This window comes from Mastigoproctus giganteus, chromosome 14 (assembly GCF_048544385.1).
Source record: "Mastigoproctus giganteus isolate SK-2022 chromosome 14, ASM4854438v1, whole genome shotgun sequence".
Lineage (NCBI taxonomy): Eukaryota > Metazoa > Arthropoda > Arachnida > Uropygi > Thelyphonidae > Mastigoproctus > Mastigoproctus giganteus.
In genome coordinates, this window is record NC_143588.1 from 95173463 (window position 1) to 95195217 (window position 21755).

The 21755-nt window shown below is 35.6% G+C and overlaps 1 protein-coding gene across 1 annotated transcript in view; it reads left to right on the forward strand.

The window, feature by feature from the left end:
• RIOK1 (RIO kinase 1) overlaps positions 1–21755 on the forward strand; it is a 133774-nt gene that overhangs the window by 49013 nt on the left and 63006 nt on the right. Inside the window, exons 6-9 of the mRNA XM_090389101.1 lie at positions 265–325; positions 4217–4403; positions 10072–10133; positions 14581–14748. Coding sequence (XP_090245227.1) covers positions 265–325; positions 4217–4403; positions 10072–10133; positions 14581–14748 — 478 coding nt within the window. The remainder of the gene's footprint in view (positions 1–264; positions 326–4216; positions 4404–10071; positions 10134–14580; positions 14749–21755) is intronic.

Below are 21755 nucleotides of genomic sequence, written 5' to 3' on the forward strand. Positions count from 1 at the left end.
TTCAAATAGTTTAATGTGAATATTGTGTATAATTTTCTTAGAATTCTTTCTTTCTCACAGAATTGTTGGAATTCTTTGCTTTAGACACCCATGGGCTTGGAGCTGTGTTTCACTTATATGCATTCTTAAATTTAATTTTATGACTGAAGTAATGTGGAGATAAAACTTTATAATTTACTTTGCTTTATTAAAATGTTTTGTACAGTTTATGGTTTTATTTTCTGTTGTAGTAATGTGTATATATATATATATACTTTTTTAAAGAAAAATATATGGGACCAGCTGTTAACAAGTTGACTGAACACACTAGGCGTAATGAAGACAGGTTTGTACTCATTATTCTTCCTAAATATAAGATTCTGTCTTAAATTATAAGTAATAACATTTGTGCAATGCATGGATAGCATTAGGTAATGCAATATTTTTCAATGCTTTGAAGCAATTGGATGTGAATAATGGTTTCTGTTCCCATATTTGTTATACTTTATTTTGCGTACTGTGTTTATGGAATATTAGTATGCTGCACACTTTTGAATAATAGTTAATGCTTGTTTTTCTGAACTTCCCTTACAGTTGTGTGTTTTTTTTTTTACCCTACACAGTATTACAGAGCCATTTATAAAGATGGACTAAATTAGCAATCTTAATTGTGTTAATAAGCTGCACTGAGAAAGCTAAAACGTTACGACTGAATTAACAGCAGAGTAGCATCGTGGTTGGTGGACAGTGGCTTGCATTATTTGTGACTTCAGATTTGGCTTGCAATTTAAATTCACAAGAATTGATTAGGTAATACAAACACATGATGTCTGAACAAAATGTTCTAAGACTTTTTTTTTATTACAGAAGAGGCAAGTACTGCAATAGAGAGTCAAGGTGATAAGTAAGCATAGAGGAGGACTCAGCTGTATTCCTTCCTATCCCACCAAACCAGTAATGAGCACGCATTGAAGATCAGACCTGTCTTAGGCTTCTGTCACAATGGATACAAAAATATCCATATTTGTATGGATATCATAATGAAAAAAAAAAAGAGAGAGAGAGAAAAATGGAGTAGAAATCTTCCAGATATGAACTACATCTGGTATCACTTGTTTCATTAAGGCTTTTGTTTATCAGTAGATAAAGCATTTCCAAATGGCTGAAAGTCTGTCAAGGATGACCAACATTCAGGGGCTTCAGCTTCAAGTAGCCGTGTGAAATGGTTTCTGAAATATGTGAAAAAAATTCAATCTGATTGACCATGGCAAAATTGCTGATGAACTAGAAATTTACTTTGGCTCATTGCCAAGCAATTTTGACCTAAAACCTTGGCATGCGGTAAGCTTCAGCAAAATGCCTAACATATGCCAAGTTTGCTAAGTAAGTTCTTGATACAACAAAAGCTTCACCATCAAGGACTGTATGTTAAGCTGAAAAGAAAGATAGAAATGGATCTTATTTCATGAATTGCATTTATTGGCGATGAAAGTTGGGTATGTGGCTATGACCTTGAAACAATATTCTGTTTTCTGAGCAGAAGTCGCCAAATTAGCCTTGTCAAAAAAATAAAAAAAAAAGTGGTTTAGTTAAATATGAAAATGGTGGGGTTTTTTGTGTTGTAGTAATGTATGTATACAGTGTATATATATATATATATATATATATATATATATAAGGGATTATTAGTGTAAAATATAGTAAGTAGATATTTATTCTTAGAATTAGACTAATGAAAATACGGTGTACCCTGGGAGCGATATATGTGTTGACCGAAAAAGGGGGGGGGAAAGATAGGAAACAAAATTAAAATAAATATAACAAAGGAAAAAATAAATAAACCAAATGGAATTTTGAAGAGACGACCAAGGTGGAAATAGCATTGCGGTGTCATTCATAATTTTAGTGTCTTCTTCAGAGGTCATCCACCAAAAAATTTTGGTGGATGACCTCTCAAAATTTTTGGTGGATGACCTCTGAAGAAGACACTAAAATTATGAATGACACCGCAATGCTATTTCCACCTTGGTCGTCTCTTCAAAATTCCATTTGGTTTATTTATTTTTTCCTTTGTTATATTTATTTTAATTTCGTTTCCTATCTTCCCCCCCCCTTTTTCGGTCAACACATATATTGCTCCCAGGGTACACCGTATTTTCATTAGTCTAATTCTAAGAATAAATATCTACTTACTATATTTTACACTAATAATAATAATCCCTTATATATACATTATGGTTGTAGGATATTTTTGCGTTAGCAGTGACCCTGGTCCATATTTCATGTTAACGTAATACTGCTTATCTAATCTTATCTAAATCTTAGTTCCCCCCCCGCGCATATACCAATAGCTTCTCCATTCTATTATTCTATAAGATTATATATATATATATTCATACTATTTGATCATTTGCTATTTGATCATTCTGAATAAATTCATAATTTATTCAGAATGATCAAATAGTAAACCAGGTCTTATTATAAAGCAGTTTTGATTTCACTGAGGAAAAAAAAAGGAGTAAACACCACTGCTGTTTAAAAATATTGGTTTTCCCACCATTACATTGCTTTGGCATGCTGCACTCTCCATTCAGGAAGTTTTGCCCCCTCCCCCACAAGAAACATTTATATAGCACTCCATCTTCACTTTGCCTTGCCCCATGTAATTTTTTTTTCTCATTTTCCAAACTCAAAATGAAGCTTGAAAAATAGTCTTGAAAGGATAAGGATTTGATGACATCTTCCAACCATCCAACAGAATACAACAGCAGAAATCAGCCAAATCACAGTTGAAGACTTATAACAGTATTTCTAGAAATGGTAGGGGGGAATCACCTCTGGCATGATCTAAATCAAAGGAGGAGCTTAAAACTAATCATTTTGACTATAATACAGTCAATACGGTATTTAGCAGTTTATGTGGCTTGAACCACTGTCAACCCAAACACAATGTGCTGTTGCACTCCTGTACTAATCACCTGGCTATGTTAGGTTTCACTTTAATATCATCAGGGGAAAGTACTTTGATGAGAACAACATATAAAAATTTCATGTTCACTTTTTTTTTTTAAGAAAAATAGTCTTAGAACTTTCATCAAGTTTTGTATGTAAATCATGTTACCACTTCATACTTTCTGCAAGTCCTCATCCATAACAGATATTTCTTGTGCCACTTCAATTGCATCACTTTGTTGGATGAATTAAAGACCAGCAATCGTATGCATAATTACCTAATCTGTATAGTTCTCTTTGAACAGAATTCATGGAGATCATGCATCTTTTAAATTTGTTAAACCATCTTTTGTCAATGCGATGTTCCTGACATATCTCTTCCTTGTTATACTTTTTCTTTTTTATACTCCAGCACGACCACCAGGTCAGTGGAGTTTACAATAAATCATCAATACAAACATGAATTGTATTTAGTAGTCACTGGCTTGAATCCTGGTCCACTCAAAGATCGTGTGCTATTGCACCTTACTCCTGACCACTTGGCTACACAAGGCTCCTCCACCCTCCCAAACACAAACATAGACATCAAGAAAGCCTCCTGCAATCTCAAATTTTGTTGCTATGGAATAAATAACATGTACAGTTTTCTTCGACTTTTCATGCATGTATTATGTTTTTATATTGTTTATAAAATATTAATTGAATTCTTAAATTAATTTTTGGATGGATGATCTATTAAAGGCTGAGCAATAGCATATCCATAATAAGTATCCTCTGTGAACTGATTTCACGGAGACTATTCATCTGGGCAATTTATTAAACTATGAAAATAATGAAGATTACTGCTACAATAGTGTGTAGCTGTGAGAAGTAGAAGCATATGGAATGTCTCATTTATTACTTTGCAGTTTCATTAATACAATTGTTTTACTGATCATACACTTTATTTTATATCCAGAATGATGAATACATACGTTAGGTAACATATATATTAACTTGACTTTTGTAATGAGAGAAAAGGGGAGGTATAAGGTTTAAGTAATCTAATAAATAGTTTTTTTTTTTTTCTTTTGTCACTTTCTTAAGACTATTGTGAAAGTAACAAAAACTTCAATCGGGTACTTAGCAGTTATAAAAACTGCTAGGTACTTGAGTTTTTTCATACCATCTGTTGTTAATCTTAACAAAATTCAAGTTAGTCAAACAATATTCATAGCATTCAGCCTTATAGTTGCTGCAGTCCAGACCAGTGCCAAAATTGGGAATTTATTTATATTACCACTAGGGGTCGTATCAAAGATAAAGCTGACAGAGCAACAGTAGAGCAGGTTATGGATCCTCGTACAAGGATAATTCTCTTCAAATTATTGAGCAGAGGAGTAATAGATGAAATTAATGGATGTATCAATACTGGAAAAGAAGCAAATGTTTATCATGCCACTTCTAAAGATGGTAAAGATAAAGCTATTAAGGTGAGCTTTTGACTTTTGTAAATTATGTTATGTTTTATGTAGGTTAAGTTGTCCTCAAAGCATGCAATTTACTGATGGATTTTGGTAATTTTGCCTCCATAACAGTTCAACTAGATTAATGATTTGCTTTCCCATATTTCTAATGCTAGCAAAAAATTAATTTCTCATAGCTTTTTACTGATTTTGCTAATTCTCCCTAGTTAATTATTAACTTAAACTTTAGTTGTGGCCATATCAGTATTGCTTTGTTTAAAATATTATTATAAAACGCATGACAACAACCATTATATCTGCAGAAATGTAACTTGTATGCATGGATTATACTGAGCATGTGCAAATTGCTCAGTATAATCATTGCTCAGTAATGAGCATGTGCAAAAGGAGAGAGAAAAGGGGGAAAGAAAAGGCGACAACAATTTTTTTTTTTCCCCTTTTCTCATATAGCTGTTGCTGGTTTCATAATTGCAATCATGGAATCCACATACACTCTATTATTGAGATAGTTATCCTGCAGCATTACTGGTAAATGGTGAGAAATGGTGGGTTAACAATATGGTAATCTTTTTTTGTCCCCTTTTCCTTTCATCTTTTGCCATCCACAATTTGTGTATGGGTACACTGAGCGTGTACCCACGTGCTCAGTATAATACATGCTTGTAGGTTACACTTCCGTAGATATAATGGTTGTTGTAATGCATTTTTATCATTCTAAGTTGATAAAGAGGCACACCATCTCGAAAGCTACTTTTTTTTTCATTGGTTTTTACCTTTTGCTTTACCTGTATAAATTTTAATAGGTTTCCGTATATTTTGTTTTATTTTTTTAATATTTTAATAAGTTTTATTTCCTCGTTTTGTTGATTGAGACTATTTATTCTTAATATGCATTGTTTAAGTTCCATGATGGTTCCTGGCTTAGATGGAACACACACCTAGTCTTTCACGAATCCCTCAGAAAGTAAAATCTAAAGAAGCCAGATCAGGATGTTGTGGAAATATCAGTCCTCCTCTTCAATGCACTTATACATGAATATCATCATGGTAATGTAGTGGAACACACACCTAGTCTTTCACGAATCCCTCAGAAAGTAAAATCTAAAGAAGCCAGATCAGGATGTTGTGGAAAAATCAGTCCTCCTCTTCAATGCACTTATGCATGAATATCATCATGGTAATGTAGTGGAGTTCTGTGTTGTTTGGGAAATCCAAATCGCCATCATTATCACTTGCAGTTGAGACATAAGGAAATTTTCTTAACATGTCCAGATACACAATGCCTGTGCTGGTAGCATCTCCAAAGAGAAAAGCTATGTAGCAGTAGTCGTAGTAGTGGCATGTGATGCTAGTGTATGAGTTTATGCATCATCAGTCAAAAAAAAAAAAAAAAAAAAATCACACCATTCCCTCCAAATGCCTGTCCAGTTCCTCCTTAAATTTATTTAATCTATCAACATCCACGACAGATGGAAGTTTGTTCCAGCAATTAACCACCCGCTAGTTAAAGGCAAATTTCCGCACATCTAGTCTACATCTGTCTTTTCTTAATTTGAATTTATGCCCCCTTAGATTCGTAATCTGAACATGTGGAAGGATCTCATCAGAATTCAGCGTGCTCAACCCATTCAAGGCCTTATACACCTCAATCAGATCACCGCGCAGGTGCCTAGTCTCCAGCCACTGCAATTTGCAGAACTTAAGCCTCTCTTGGTAAGAGGATCCCTTCATTCCCCTCACCAATCTTGTTGCCCTTCTCTGTACACGCACAAGCAAATCTACATCCTTCCCAAAAATGAGGCCTCCAGACCTGTACGCACTACTCAAGGCATGGCCTGACCATTGCCTTATACAGAGGGACAATCACCTCCTTTTCCCTACTAGCAAGATTCCTATATATCATTGACAAAACCCCATGACCTGCCCTGGCAGCCTGTCTGCATTGTTCAGAAAACTTTATATCTGACTGCACAATTACTCCCAGATCTTTGTCAATTTCTACCACACAGTTGGTACGTTCCTCTGGGGTTACTTCTACCCATATGCAGTACTTTGCATTTGTCAATGTTAAACTTCAGTTGCCACTTCTCAGCCCATCTTCCCAAATTTTCTAGATCCTGTTGCAGTAGCACACTGCCATTACCGTCATTAACAACCCTGTCAACCTTTGTATCATCTGCAAACTTCGACACTAAGCCTGATATACCTTCATCAGTATCGTTGATAAATATACAAAACAACAGTGGACCCAACACCGAACCCTGTGAGACTCCACGATTAACATTAGTCACGAAGAGCAGCACCCATTGATTACCACCCTCTGTCTTCTCCCACTCAACCATCCTTTTATCCATTGTAGCAACTTACCCTAAATACCATTCTGCTCCAATTTGTACAATAATCTTCCATGCGCAACAGTGTCAAAAGCTTTCCCGAAATCCAAATATATGTTGACAAAATAATTTTTTGCATCCAGTTCCTTTGTAACCACATCATAGTATCCTATCAAATTTGTCAGACAAGACTTTCTCTTAACAAACCCATGCTGTCTGAATTATTGCAGCAGTCTTGTCTAGATGATCCTGCAATACATCTTTAACCAGTGACTCCATTATTTTACCCGGAACAGAAGTTAAGCCAACTGGTCTGTAATTACTCGTGTCACCGTTCGATCCCCCTTTGTGAATTGGGGATACATTTGCACATCTCCAGTCCGTGGGAACCTCCCCTGAGTCCGAGGATGCTCTCATAATTATGGCTAAGGGTTTGCTTAGTTGCTTTACCGCCTCCTTTAATATAACTGGATAGATCCCATCCACCCCAGGTGCCTTTCTTATGTTTAACTTCAGCAATTTCTCCTCCACTTTGCTCTCAGTTATTACAAAATCATTAAGCACCCTGCTACAATTTGATAACCTTCTGCCTTTTCAAACCTTAATAACTCCTCATGTGTGAATGTAGATGCAACATACTCATTCAGTTTGTTTGCTATCTGAGCGGGATCATCAACAGTCGAACCATTGATATCAAGTGGACCAATCAGAATCATCCCCTTCCTTTTAGAGTTTATATAAGTAAAGAAATCCTTGCTTTACTTATATAACTTTAATATATATAACTTATACAGGGTGTCTCAAAAATATTGGTACAAATTTTTAGGGGAGGTAGGTAACATCTAAAGGAATGTGAATTGCATAGGAACCCATAACTGGAAACGTCACCATAAGTCGGTACACGGCACTGTTCATCAGTTTGCGAGAGGGAAAATTTATGGTTTACTCATTCAAGCAGTAGTCACGGCACGAAGAGGATGCATCGATATACGAACTGTGAGCTGGCAGCGACATGCACCTAGTTTATGGATTAGCAGAGGGCCCACATGGTGTGCACCCCCATGCGGCACAACATCGCTTCGCAATAAATGTGTGGGCAGGTATGGTCGATAACTGCTTAGTCGGCCCATATCTGTTACCATCCTGCATGAACTCTGCTAAATATCGGATCTTTCTTGAACAAGTTCTACCAGGGTTACTTGGTGATGTTCCAGCAAATGTGAGACGCAACCTTTGGTTTCAATATGACGGTGTACCTGCCCATTATGGAAGGTGTGTTCGTGACCATTTGAACAGGCGTTTTGGGCGGTGATGTATTGGCCGGGGTGGATCCGTTGCCTGGCCCCACGCTCACCTGATTTATCGAGCCTTGATTTCTTTCTGTGGGGGGCCCCTCAAATCTATCGTGTGTGAATCGCCTGTGGAGACGGAAAGGGATCTGGTGGCGAGACTCATCTGTGCTGCTGCTACTGTCAAAGAAACTCCAGGTGTGTTCGACCGTGTCCACCAATCCATGTTGCGTTGATGTCACGCGTGCATCGCGTCTCATGGTAGAACCTTCGAGCAACTGTTGTAACATCATGAAATGCATCCATCTCATACTCCATTGTTAATATTATGTCAAATAAATGTTTGCCAATAATTACTGTCTTGTGTCATTTCTGCTTCTTGTGCCTCTGCTACTACTTTCCCGTGACGTTTCCGGTTATGGCTTCCTGTTCGATTCACATTCCTTTAGATGTTACATACCTCCCCTAAACGTTTGTACCAATATTTTTGAGACACCCTGTATATTGCAATGACTCATCATACAAAAAGCACTTATCTTTGGACTGTTGCATTGGTATTCCAAAATTTCCTGTTGCTTTTCTGTGCCCTATATTCTCTTGTTTTGTTTGTTTACTTTTCCACTTGTATGAAAATGTGCACCTGTCTCTAAAGATGATTCTTTCCAGGAAATATTTTCAAACAAAATTCTATCCCCTTGATTTTGTTGTCGGTTGACACCTTCTGTGCAAGCTATAACTTGTTTGGTGTCATCCTCAGATGGGAACATAATGCATTATACAGTCAAGGTGAGGACTACCACTTCATATGGATTTTCCTACATTTCCAGAATGGTACAGACGAACAATTACAGAACTGTAAGGTTACTTATGGTTTCTTTTTAAACCTTATTCAAAATTTACACAATAACAGACTACAGCTCAATGAACCGGTGTGTGCACTGTACCTTCTCAGGGTTATAAATTCCTCTATGATTACAATTTTGTGGTTATGCTGCCATCTACTGCAGTGTGCAAATTTTCTGGTTGGTGAATAGAAACTTGACGTCCTCTATCACCTAGAAATGGTTTCAGGTTTGTATCGCATACACACAGTAATGTTTTAGTTATATAAATGCAATTTGCCTGCAAACCTCCTTTACATAATTTTGTATTTGTTGACCTGAGGAGGGAAACAGGTAGTTTTCTTTTATTTTTGTGATTAGTTTCTATTGTTTAATTTTTTATTATTATATTTTTTTTTTGGCTTGTGTGGCTTCCTTGTACCCTATGACTAATACTAATGCTGATTTTCTTTAACTATGGTTGTTCTAAGGCAGTGGTTTTCAACCTTAGGGTGCCACAACATTCCAGGGGTGCCATGTAATTTTAGTTTATAAGTTACTTAAACTTATTTTTTTTAAAATTTATATGTTTATTTCATTATAAAAAGGTGTACAGTATCTTTTTAATTTTGTGGTGATCTATAATTGATGTTTACTGACTACCTCTATATAAAGAATATAATTATATTAATTATATACTGTGTATATATATATATATATATATATATATATATATATAGATATATAATTTGTATTATGAAATGTAATTTTTATAATTATATTAATATAATAACTATCATATAACATATATATTTTTTAATATTATATATATATATCGGATCTAACAGGCAGAAAATTGAGTAGGGGTGCCGTTATTAAAAAAAGGTTGAAAATCACTGCTCTAAGGTTTTTGGCTACCACTTCTATAATATGATAATATAATTTTTATCATCATCAAATCTTTAAATCTTAAAACTATGCTAGGTCTTTGTGGTATTGGTTGGACAGTACATGCCTTCTATGTAGAAATAATAGTGGTTTGATTCTCATCAGCGGTTGAAGGAACATTTACGATTTCCCCCTAGTATTGGGTTATTTTGAGGTTATGACTTTATTTTCAGTTAATGCACTAAGAAACTCCAAAGAAACAAACAAACAAAAAAAAAAAGTTAAAATTTTTTTTAATATCTTTAAATTTTGAATTTTATAATTTCCTTGATTTTATTTACAGATCTACAAGACATCCGTTCTTGTTTTTAAAGACAGGGATAAATATATTACTGGTGAATTTAGGTAAGTTTAATTTTTTTTTTTTTTACTTCAATGAATTTATGCGGACTACTTAATGCAAATAAAACTCAGCAGCCTCTCTTTCCAGGCATTTGCTATCCAGCCTAAGTGTTTTCAACTTTTACAATCTTGTAGTGTTGAAATCTACATGAAAATAATGATAAATGGTGATACTCAAATTTTGTTTCCATCTGTGGGGGTTGTTCTTGCCAATTGTGGGGCTGGGGGTATTATTGTTTTTCTTGGTTGCCCTAATTTTCTTTATATATTTAATTATTGTAATTTATCCCCTTTTTTATATGTATATCCCCGTAGTCCAATCCTCCCACTTAGCATCTGACTTGTTTGTTCTCAGAAGATTACCAGACCCAAAGGGGACCCCAATTATTTTAGGTATTTTTCTACCGGATTGGCTGAGTTTCGGAATGACAGACTCCAACACATGAATGAAAAATAAAACAATGTTTATTAACATATCATACAGAAACTAGCAATAGTATTTGGTCAAACTATATTTGGCTGGTGATTTGTTATTTCATTAACCTTTATATGTGTAAATATCTTGTTCAAACTCAATTGTCTCATCATCAGGTATCCTATTCTAATACACATTATTATTCATTATGACATGGTGTCTCTTCATGTTCTTTACAGGGACTTCAATAGGTCGTGTCATACACTATACATAGATTCCTCGCACTCTTCTTCTGAACAGTCTGTATAATAAACCAACAACTACCAGCCAATGAACTGGCTCACAAAAACCTTCAGAGTTCGTGTCTCAATTTGTAAGAAAATTGCATTTATTCAATTAGACACCCTTTCTGCAATCAGGTCAACAGGAAATATTAATCAATACAATTTAACATTGCCTTTCAGAACAGTTAATCCTCTATACCTTTATATATCACTTATTAATTAGCCCTTACTCAAATCAGAAATACTCTCCACAAATCAACTCATACTAAATTGAAATTTCAACCTTCAATTTCATACATATTATAAAAACCTTTCCCAACATTAAACAATTCTCAGTTATCTATTATACCCTCTCCTTCCCTCAAGCATTTATATGAGGAGCTTCACTTCAAATTATAGGCTACGTCCGTCTTAAATACCTTAACACTTTTTTTTCTTATATTCATTACTTAAACCTCCCTCCTTATCTATATATATTTATTTATCCTAAAGTCCTCTCCTTAATAAATTAAGTACACCTATGTCGGTAAACTCTCTAGCACTTACGTGTTTGGCCTGGAACTTTCCTTCCTGCTCGGCTTTCTTTCATACCGGTCATTCAGGTACTGGAATGCGGGGGCGCTCATTTGGGGATCTCGGTGATTACGGTGTTTCCCTACCGGATACTGTACGGCTGGAATCAATCAGTGTCGCATACTCTTTACCGGTCAGCATTTCTTCTTCCGTGGATAGATGGGTTTTCGAGTAGGTCAATGGTTCGACCACTCATTCGACTGGTTTTGCCTATATAATTCTCAGGGTGTGATTCTTCCTTCTTCCTCACTACGGCTTCCATGTTTGCAGGTGAACATTCCTACTGGCTGTCGGGATATGCAGAATTTCTATCATTGCTTCCATCTACCTCAGGTCTGCAGCTATCACCCAAACTAGACTACTGCTCTGCTTTGTATCGTTCTCCAACTCCTTCAAATCATCCTCCAGACCGCTCCGAGAACTTCTTCCGAATCTCACGAAAACCTTTCCAGAATGCCACGAAAACCTTTTCAGAATCTCCCTCTCAAAATTCCCTCTATTTTCTTCCTGGCCAATAGGAGATCTGCACATCCTTTTTCCTGTGTTCTCATTTGTCTCCTCTCCTCTTCCGTGGGCGGGTCTTCTTTACTCTTTGTGTCCCAACTTCCGTGGGCCTCGAACATACGAGAACAATCCAGAAAGAGAGGCGGAAGTTCCGGTCAACTGAGAAGCGTCACAGCTCCTCCCGTGACCTCACGCGCGCACACCTGGTGACGTCGCCCACCTCTAATAGAGTTTCACCGTGAAATTTATAAGAGGGTCAGCTTAAGCACTCTTGGCCCTTACTATGGTGCATCTGCCTCTGTCTTAATGGGGATTTGTCATGGTATATTACTTTCACTGACTCGTCAAAGAACTTCCATACAAACAAGCTACAACTAAACGGGGAGTGACTGGAAGGTATTTTTGAATTCCAGTGCTTCTTAACCCATGTTGTTTTTACCAGAAAACCACTATTCGTATTACAGTTAAATTCTCATAATAGTTAACAAATTTTATTAATTAATGTAAGGACGGGTCCTTACACATCCCAAGAAAACATCAGCTGAAGCATATGAAATTTTAAAAGAGGCTTATGCTGAATACACGTCTATATAACATAGCTTGCAAGTGATTTAGAATGTTTAAAGATGGACGTAACTCAATTACAAAAATCAGCAGTTCTGGAGCTCCAACCACTGCTTTCACCACAGAAACCATAAACACTGCTTCTGTAATCATGAGAGAAAACTGTCGTATAACAGTAAGGCAACTGGCAGAGATGTTGAGAGTGCACAGTAATTCTCTATGACCATTTGCATATGACACAAGTTTACACCCTAGGTTCCAAGACTACTCATGCCTGAGCAACAGCAAGTTTGCATGGTGGTTTGTCAGGGACTTCAATAGATGGTTACCAAAGGTGGTGATGTTCTGGACAAGGTGATGATGGCAGATGAGATATGGTTTCATCATTTCTACCCAGAGAGTAAGCAACAAAGCTGTGTTTGGAAGTCTGTCATTGTCAATACTGAAAAAAAGCAAAAGTTGTGGCTTCTGCAGAAAAAGGTTATGGTCATCTTTTTTTTTTTTTTTTTTTGATATTCACAGAATGGTGCTTATCAGCATGTTCTGCCACATTATATGTCTGTTATGGAACTGTACTTCACACTTTGCAGGATCACATTTGTCATAAATGACCACACTTCATGCGGGTGGGTCTTGCATTGTTGCATCACAATAATGCAGGACCTCACATTGCCTGTACTGTCATCAATACTTAGCCAGCATTATATGTTCTTCATCTGCCCTACAGCCCTGACCTTGCACCCTGTGATTTCCCTCACCCCCCAAAGTTAAAGAGGGGGCTGCAAGGAAAACATTTCCGGTTGTTAGAAGTTGTAAAAACATTGGAGGCAATTCTCAAAAGCACTTTAAAAAATGGCATACCACTATGTTTTTGAAGAATAGTAGAAATGGAGTAATTGCATTTCATCAAATGGGAACTACTTGGTAATGACCATCAAAATATGGATGATTAATAAAGGTATTTTGCAAAAAAAAAAAAAAAAAAAAAAAAATGATCATTCTTTATTGAACATCCCTCGTATTTCTGTGCTTTTCTAAAATTTTATATGATACTGTATATCTTACACATAAAACAATTATTGCTTTCTTTCAAAATGATAAGCTTCAAACTAACATTTTTACTTTTATGGGACTTATTTTATAAAGCTGATTATTAATCATTATTTAAGTATGATAAAGTGGTAATTGCTATTTCTATATATTTAGAAAAGTTTTATAGAATTTATTTGAAAAATAATAGTTATTTTTAAATAATTTTCAGTGATATTCGTTAGAACAAAATTTCAGTACTGTGTTATGATTCATGCATTCCCAGAGTTGTTTGTTGTAATAGGATTTTACTGTATAAATGCCTAATCTGCAAATTTGTGATACTTGTGAAAACACAAATTCTTTAGTTGCAAAAATCCTTTTATCAAACTACTTCAATATCTCAAGAATGACCATGAACACACAAACTAGTATAGACATACACAATATTTGTAAAAGAAAAGAGAAATTTATCTCAATATGATATGTAGAACACTGTCTTATGAGACTCTCTAGAAATTAGAACAGAGTATCATATGGAAGTGTTCTATGTATCATACTGAGGTAAATTTCTCTTATTCTTCTACAAATATTGATATCAACGTACAACATATTGAGCATTATAGCTCTGTTATATACTATCAAAGACATACACAATAAAAAAATCCATGCTGGTGTGCATATTATATTAACTAAAAATTACTATAATCAATGCTAATCATTTGTATTCAAAGTTAAGGCATATCTACACTTTCCTTTTCTGAAAGTATATTTTAATAATTCAGATGAAGTAAAAAAAAAAAAAAAAAAAAAGGAAAAAAAATTTCAGCTTCATTCCCATTGTATGAGCTATACTAGAAATTAAATTAAAATTGTTAGATCCTTGTGCATATTTGCAGAGTAGTAGAATTCTGCACAGATGAAATTTGCACCATTGCTTTACTAACAATGTAATTTTGGTTACAGCATGTATTTTCACCTACACAACATCCTTCTCAAAGTATAATAGAATGTTCATTTATATAAATTGATATATTAATCGTTGATAAATTATTTCCTCATATTTTTAATTTTTTGGCAGATTTCGGCATGGCTATTGTCGGCATAATCCACGAAAGATGGTTCAAACCTGGGCAGAAAAGGAAATGAGAAATCTCTCTAGAATTCATACAGCTGGGCTGCCTTGCCCCAAACCAGTTCTGTTGAAGAGTCATGTATTAGTAATGGAATTTTTAGGTTTAGATGGCTGGTAAATAATTTATTTCTAAGAAAAGTTATTATTAAGATTCTTATTGTTGTTTTTGTTTAAACACTAAAAATACACTGTCAAAAAAATTTCAGTTCTTTTAACTGATTTTCAGACAATTAATAGAACTTTCTGAAAGTTTGTTTCTCAGTATGTTGTGATAATATATGCAAATGATCAAAGTTGTGTTGTAAGAAAAAAAAAAAAAAAAGCAGAGATATTGGTGAGATAGAGTTATTGTAACACATTATTTTTAGTTAAACAAGGAGACCAAGTATTAATTAGTAGACCGACTGTCCTGTAGTTATCCACATTGTTCTTAGAATTGCCTTTATGTATGGATACATTGGCAATTCTCTAATTCAAATCTATCTTCCTTGAGTCCAGTGATGTCCTCATAATTGACCTTAATGGTTCAGTGCACTTTCTCCCTACCTCTCAGTATCAGTGGGTAAGTGTCATCAACGCTGCAACGTAAGCATGTCCTGACCTCCTTGAACTACACATACAAGATGCAGCAAAATTGTATGTCTGAGTTGAAATAAAGATGAAGCAAAGAATATCAAGCCATTAAATGGGGAAGAACCTCTTTATGATGTGATCCTGAATTCCATCTCAGAATTGCCTGAAAATTCATATGACCATCAAAAATTGAAAAGATTTTTGCAGAAGCTTTCGATCAATGTTTTGACATGGAGGAGCTCAATGCTTATATATCTTCTAGTATAGTGATGCCCTATTCTGAAGCCTTGGATAAACCTTTGAGTAAACAATGGCAGAGGATGAAAGAATATGCAAAGGTGCAATGCATGTACTATAAGAATTGGAAACTTTGTGCCCATTTCGTCTTGGATCTGGTTAGGATTGCTGATGATACTGTAAATTTGGATGAATTTTTTTCATCTTTTTGGGAAGACGTCTTTTGTGGAAGTAAGGATGAACATGAACTATATATCCCTAACGGTTATGAGGAGGATTTGGGGACTGTACTAGAAATGGGGGCATATTTTATATGGCCCTATTTCTAGTACAGAATTGAGAGCTGCTTTTCCAGACATAACATCTAGTCCTGGTCCAGATGGCTTGACCCCTCGGTAGATTAGGAATACAGTAAACCCCCACTATTCGCGGGGGTTACGTTCCTGAGAAATGTCGCGAATACTGAGTTATGGCTCCCATAGTAATAAAGGGGTTCCGTTCCAAAGTATGAAATATATAAGAAAAATTAGTCTAAATTTTTGTCTATGTATGTATTATATGTACCTTCATAATATGACTGTACATAGACAGTACATAGTGAAATGCAAGCATATGGCATCGAAATGAAAATAAGAAACAATTTAATATTAAATGTAATATTTATTAGAAATTTCAAACAAATCTTTCAAACCAGCGCCTTTGCTAGCAAAAAAACTTATCCCGCCAGTGCTATCACCAGTTTCCCTAAAGTGTTAATAAAGGAGTTTTGCCTTTTCACGAACGATGAGTGAACTTAACGGAATTTTATTTTGAGTTCGGTCTTCTATCCACAGATTTAAAGCCTTTTCCATTTTTTTCTAATTTAACATCACGAGTTACAGAGCAAATTTTTGAAGCAATTAGCGCGTTTTCATGGACACTACGGCGGATTTTTTCTTCTGATTTTTTGATTGATCGTACCATTGACTCATTGATTTTATAATGTTTTGCCACTGAAGAGACACTTTCACCATTAGAAATTTTGTCTAATAACTCAATTTTATTTGCTAATGTAATCACCTTCTTTGATATTTTCACATTTCCCTTGTTATTCGTAGCCATATTTTTGTACGGGTAAAAAAGAACTTGTCCACAATAATAAAGGCACTTTCTTCCGTTAACACACTCGAAAAAGTATGTTTAACACTGCAAAACGGTAGATTTATCACTTTTGTAAGCATATCAATTTATAAATTGATAAATTTATTCAATTTATAAGCATATAAATTAAAAGCAAACGACCAAACCTTCCATGACAAGCGCATAACACATTCTGACAAGGATTAGCGAGAAACATCCACGCTCGCGATTTTGTCACCCGTCTCCCCCCACCCACTGAACACTGTTTTGACCGGGAAAAATAATTTTAGCCACGCCCATGTTTTTTTATGGCGGAAAATATTCACAGCGCTTTAAAATTCACATTTTTTTAGGTTTCATTTTATATTAAATCAGCGATTGCGAATACAGATACCGCGAATAGCGGGGGTTTACTGTATTCCTATTAAAGTGTTAGTGGATTTATTAAACTTATTTCTATGGATGGACTCCCTTCCTGATGTCATGTATAAAGCTTATACCATCTTCCTGCCAAAAAAGGAGGAATCTAGAAGACTGGGTGATTTTAGACCTATTACCGTATCATCAGTGATTTTACGCACATTCCATAAGGTGATGCCAATCAGTTGATGATGAGGATAGTTTTGGATCCTAGACAAAAAGCCTTCCTACCATAGGTGGGGGTGGCTGAAAATGTGACTTTACTTCAATCGTTAATATGTACAGCCAGAAGTGAACTTCGACCATTACATCTAGCATCCATAGACCTTCAGAAAACGTTCGATATCTTATCCTGCTATTCTTGAGGCACTGCGACGTAAGCATGTCCCAACCTCCTTGAACTGTATATACAAGATGCAGCAAAATTGTACATCTGAGTTGAGGTTTAAAGGTGAAGCAAAGAATATCAAGCCATTAAAAGTCCAACTCTTAGATCTTGCTATAAGAGTTGGACTTTGTCCTGGATACCATTGGGCAGGGAAAAGAAAGTTAAAGTGGAGGGCTGCAACTTCCTGGTGGGAGGATTGCTATTGTCCCCTGGAGATTTGTCCTTGAGTTGGAAGTATCCTGGGGTAAAATTTGACTCCTCCTGTGCCCGATCTCTTCCTGGATGAACTGTTGGGGCAACTGTGGAAAGCGCCTCTAAAACCTCAGCAGAAATTGTTCATTCTTAGAACTTGCTTTCTTCCAAGATTTTATCATCAATTAACTTTTGGTAGGGTAACAGTGAGCAAATTAAATAAAAATAGACATTCAGGTGAGAACGGTGGTGGGATCATTTTTTCCTGTTAAATATGAAAATTCCAACAATGCTCTTGTTCCTTTACAAGGAACTGCTGTGTGTTTCTTCTTGAAAGATTTCAGACTTTGTACGGCATCTGTGCATCTTTTGAAAAGGGATTCAGTTTTTTTCCATTAGCTCTGGATGTTTCGTATGTAAGTGTCTTTTTAATTTAATACGTTTCATGCTTTCTTTAGCCACTAGGAAACATGAATTAAGATCTAAAGGGATCTTAATTCTCAGTAAACGTTTAGTAAGTGTACTGAGAAGTATTAATACATGCTAAGAAGTTGCACTAGTCAGCTGCTTTCTGTGTGTGTGTCCATAGCCAGAGAGCAAATTAAGGTGTATTCACGAAGCAGACAATAAAAAAGAACGTCACCCTAACAAAATAGAGTGGCAGTAGGGTACATTCGTATCTCAGACTTCGAGTAGTAAGGTTTCTACATCTACAGTATTCGGGGGAAAAAAGTAATTTTAACAACAGATTTTTTAGCTTTTATGTACACAAAAAATAATTTTATTTAAAAATTTCCACGACCCCTTTAATTTATCCCGCGGCCCCTCTGGGGGTCGCGCCCCACAGTTTGTGCACCACTGGCTTAGGTTATCGAACGATATGATTGCAGCCAACGTTCGTGCGGACTAAGTATCCGATCATTTAGGTGGGTGATTCTGCTATTAAAGGAGTGAGTTGAGAAGTTGCAGCTCTCTTCTTCAGAGTTGACTGAGTATTTGGTAACTCAGATGGCAGTTAAAAAAGGGTTGAATGCTACTCTTGCTCCAGGTTGGTAGAGAAAGGATAGAAAGCAAGGCATCAGTGAAGAGCAGATGGAGCTGTCTCCTGCACTCCTCATTTGATGGCAACTGTTTCAGGAATTCCACACAGGTTAAATCGCATCATCAGTGGGTGGACAATGGAACCAAGTTGCTATCCGGCCACGCATTTATTGACCTGGTTCAAACCAGGACCAGTGCCCTTCTGACTCCCTCAAGAACACCTCGAGGATATAGTTCAGATCAGCAATGTCTGGCTGGGTGCAGCGTGGTCGAATCGCTTGCCCACATTGCTCAAAGGTACCTAGAACTCATGGAATATGTGTTAAAAAGCACGATGCTGTTGTAAACCTTTTTGCCAAATGGGTTGTCTCAAAAGGGGAGGGAGGTACAGGAGCCTTGGTTTACTACACTGGATGGAGTTCGAAAACCGGACCTTCTATGTACCAGGGCCAGCTCTGTCTATCTCTTGGATGCAAGTAGTGGGTACTAGTGTGGAACTCGAAGAAGTCCATAAGATTAAAAGTCGTTATTATGATTAGAATAGTGATTTAAAGCAGCAAATAAAAGACAAGTTTGATAAATTCCTGGTTGTAAGTTCAATCACAGTCTCATACAGGGGAGTATGGTGCAGGTCTTCTGCTAGCCTGCTTCTGGGTATGGGTCTGAGTAATTCCGATTTAAAGATAATATCTTTTGAGGGCACTGCAGGGAATGAACCCTGAGCTGCTGGAGAGTTCATCAGCTGATGGATTACCTAGCCTGTGCTAGCATTGTTCCATATTTATGTAAGGTTAATTCTTTTGCCATTTAAACGAAAGAAGAAAATTAATAAAATAAAAATTTTGAGTGTTTTTTTTTTTTTTTTTTTTTTTTTAATAAACGCTCAGTTGTAATTTCAGTAGCACTAATTCCATACTGCTCAGTCTCACTTGCACAGCCTCTTTAATGATGAAGGGACTTTTTGCTGTAAAGGTGATTCTAAGTACCTGTTCAGTTTATCAATGTCATCTGTGTTAAGACTTTTCCACACAAAACACAAGGGGCTCATTTCATTCATTTACTTCTTTGTATTCACATACACGAAACAACTTCTTGTTCCCATTCTTTGCTCTCTTAGCCAGTGAGTTCTTGTACTTAGCCTAAGTCATTCTTACCTTTTCTGTGGTGTTCTTACAGATCAATTGATAGCTGTTATAGTCTTCACTACTCTTCATTGTTCCCATGCCACTTTCTTCTACTTTATTAGACTGACCAGCTTATTATCCATCTATCTCAGCATCCTCCTCGTGCTTCATTTTCTTAATCATATATATGAGTTCCATTCCCACTTACTCCAATCATTAATGGGGAATTGCCCATGATTAGACATTCACACCTGCTGTGTTATTTAAGACACAGACATACAGACATTACATTCAAACTTTACTTAGACATGCCATTTTCATTTTTGAAACAAGTAGACGTATTTTCATTTGGCTTCTTAAAAGGGGCATGGTTGCATATTCTTGGGCTCCCCAGCAGTTGGCTGGAAAATCTGCATAGCTGTCAACTCTCCCAATTTATGATTGGGAGAGGTGACAGCCATGCAGATTTTTATTTTTTACTTGATTTGACTCCACTGCCTCACCATCTAATATAGTTGGATACAATGAGTTTCTCTGTCTTTTTACAAAAACACTCTCTCTCTCTCTCTCTCTCTCTCTCTCGCTCTTTTTATTATTATGATTATGAATTTCTGTTTGATTTTATTTTTGTAAGAAAATAGCAAATTGTATTGAAAGTGGAAATTTTTTATAAATTTCTGCTTATTTTCATTAATAAATTGTCTGTCAGGTGTAGTATCCTAAATTGCAAAATTGAAATGTGGTATAATAGCCTTGTGCTCTATGTGGAGAGAAGAGAAATGAGCTTTTCACCACATTTGTGTGGTGAAAAGTTTTGAAAGACAAAATTGATTAACTCAAGAAAAAGAACTTCTGAATCACATACTTCTGATGAAAGCAAGCTGATGATTCTAGCCATGTTATCCTCATTTGTGCATAAAGTCTCTTCATGTTCCTCTTTTCTAGCTTAAATAAAGCAAGTTTCTTATTTCTTTTAAATGTTATGACAATGTGAAAATCTGAACATAGCTCTTCAATCCATGTACTGAGGTCGTTACTCCTATATGTTAAAGAATGTTATGTGTAATTATATTATACCAACAGTTTTTAAATCTTACACTTCCATTTTGGAAGTTGATTACAATAGGAGACTAAACCAGAAGGGTGATTCTGACTTAGTCATAGGCATTTCTCCTGCCAAGGTCATGATTCTATTCTTTTATTCAGTGTTTAAGTACTTTATTGGTGCACAAGTTTCCATTGAAAAATTATGTTCTTATAGATTCTGAGGTAGTAAAAATTTCATTAATTGACAATGCGTAATTTTTAAATTTGAAATTTTTTGTGGACAACTTTCCAGTACTTCTTGGCATCATAAAAGATAAAGAGATAGTTTTGCAGTATCAATTCCATTAGCTTCAATGTGAGAACCTACCAGTTGCTGTTATGAAAGACGAAAGAATTGATGTACAGTAGTCCTTGGTTGGGGAACTGATTATTGCACAAGGAAGTTTGGAATATAACAAATTATTACAAGCCATATGTGGCATATTAACAATTTTTCTTAACAGTGCAGAATATGAGATAATATTCAACTAGGTGAGAAAAACAAACTGATTTCTGATCTCTTTCTGGTGAAGCTTTTAAAATTCTCTTGGCAGTTAAGTCTAGATAGCAGTGCTATTGTTAAGAACAAAACTTTGACTCAACATTTCTGAAGAGGGAATAGTTTGCAACATCTTTTTGAAGCAGTCAAAACCAATTGACTTCTGACAAAAAATCCAAAGAGAAATCCATAGACAGCTAATGTTTGAATGCATACTATGCTGGTGAACAGTCCTGGCCTGTATTTTAATATAATATACGTATTGTCAGTGAAATTTATCTAGTACAGTGTGGATGTTAAAAATACTTTTTTTTTTTTTTTTTTTTTTTTTTTTTTGAAACAACTTCATTTTCCTTCTGTTTATTTCTGAGGAAATCTCTTTTTTGCTTGTTTTGGCCCCAAAAATATCCTGTTTTCTTCCTATTACAAAGTACTTATTTCC